General features: G+C 42.9%; 1 protein-coding gene across 1 annotated transcript in view; it reads right to left on the bottom strand.

Moving 5' to 3' along the window:
- Positions 1-1,642, bottom strand: part of LOC310805974 (1-phosphatidylinositol 4,5-bisphosphate phosphodiesterase gamma-1-like) — a 19,339-nt gene continuing 17,697 nt past the window's right edge. Inside the window, exon 32 of the mRNA XM_083671887.1 lies at positions 1-1,574. Coding sequence (XP_083528013.1) covers positions 1,514-1,574 — 61 coding nt within the window. The 3' untranslated portion in view covers positions 1-1,513. The remainder of the gene's footprint in view (positions 1,575-1,642) is intronic.

Genomic DNA, 1,642 nt, shown 5'->3' with positions numbered 1-1,642 from the left:
TGAAACTTGCACAGGATTTTTTTTATTGTCAGAGTAATACTACTGGACAGTCAGCATAAATACAGAGAGAGATAGAACTTGAATCAAATACACATGGGCTGGGCCGAGAAGGCAACCTTTGCATAGAAGTCCCTACCCAGTGTATTTAAGTGAAGGGGGAGGGAAAAGGTGGGGACATTTAAAGGGAGTTTAATTTCTACAGATATAGATTTATATGTTCTTTCATTTACTTAAACAGGATCTGTATATCTGTGTGATAAATTTAAAAAAAAGTTATATACAATTAATAATTAGTAGAGACATAGATGGACAAGAAGGGGCAAACGTGGGAACAAGGGAGTGACAGGGTTGTAGTGTTGGCATGCAATGTTGCTACGGTAGACGTTGCCCCAAAGAGCACATCAAGGGACTCCTCATAAAGTAGATCCTAGATCTGAAGTTGGCGGGGGGGGGTGGGGGGGGGGGGGGGGCAACATACAGTAGCTCTGGTGGGAGATAGGGTCTGTCAGCATGATATGGTGCAGGCAGGTCAAAGAGTACTCTGTTAGATCCTGTGATAGCCCTTGTTTGTCATGTGTCTAATCAGTACAGAGAAATAAAGAGACCTGGCACCCACCTGTAAGAGGAAACTATCTCCCTCTTTTCTCCCCTATCCACTCCCTCCATTCTCTAATTCCCCTTCTCTCATCTAATGTCTCCAAGGTAGCGTACTGTATGGAGAGCCCTTTAAGAATTGAATGACTATAACATGCAGGGATAGATGAGGGATCTATAGGTATTATTTTGCACACAATCTCTCAACACAAGACCCCCATCACCAGGGGGCAGACTTCAGTCCCTGCTGTTGTAGTCTGATCCCCATTTTCAGGAATAGACTTTAGTCTTGATCCTGCTCCCATTTAAAATCCCCTTAAACCCATTACATGGGTAGTGGTTCAGATTTATCTCTCTTTAGCTTTTTGTGCGCAAGCCAAACAAATATTGTGTTAACTGTTTCTGTTAATGGTTCACAATTCCAGTTTCCAGTATTTGTGAAGTGAAGTTCTGACTCTAACACTCTCATGCACCAGCTTACTACACTCATAGACAAAGCTATATCTCATATCAACATCAAAGGCACAAATGTCTAGTTATTCCCTTTTTTGCTACTTGTGTCTGTTTCTCCCTTACAGACTGTAACAGCTGGGTCCAGTTAGTTGTTTTCCTGTCATATCTCAGTTCAGAGCAATACTTAGTATCCTGAGTTTTCATTTCTCCTCTTTCCTGTTTTTACGAAGTCTGTGTCCATGATTGGTTGCCTTTATAGCTTAGATTTCAGAGAGTTTTTACATGAGATGCTTGAGTGTCTGTTTTATAGTATGACTATGGTCACTTATAGCGTGATTATTCCAGTTATTATTTGATTGCATTCTTTTCCCACAGGGAACTGTGTCTGAGGTCATCACTGTGCAGCACTGGTGTTCCTGTGAGCCTTCTTCCCAGGATGTGATTGTGCCCTCTGGTGGTAGTGAGTTTAGTTGCGCTTCGTCCCCACCTGCTGCCTCAACCTTTCCCTCTTCTTCTTCTCTATCAGCCTGAGAGGAGGAGGCAGATACAGAGAGGTTACAAACTGCAGAGCGACGTTCAGTGTGTGTGTGGGGGT

The sequence above is a fragment of the Argentina silus genome, assembly GCF_951799395.1.
Source record: "Argentina silus genome assembly, chromosome: 6".
NCBI classification, from domain to species: Eukaryota; Metazoa; Chordata; class Actinopteri; order Argentiniformes; family Argentinidae; genus Argentina; species Argentina silus.
The sequence above is the reverse complement of the archived record's forward strand: the minus strand, read 5'-3'. Positions and strand labels throughout refer to the sequence as shown.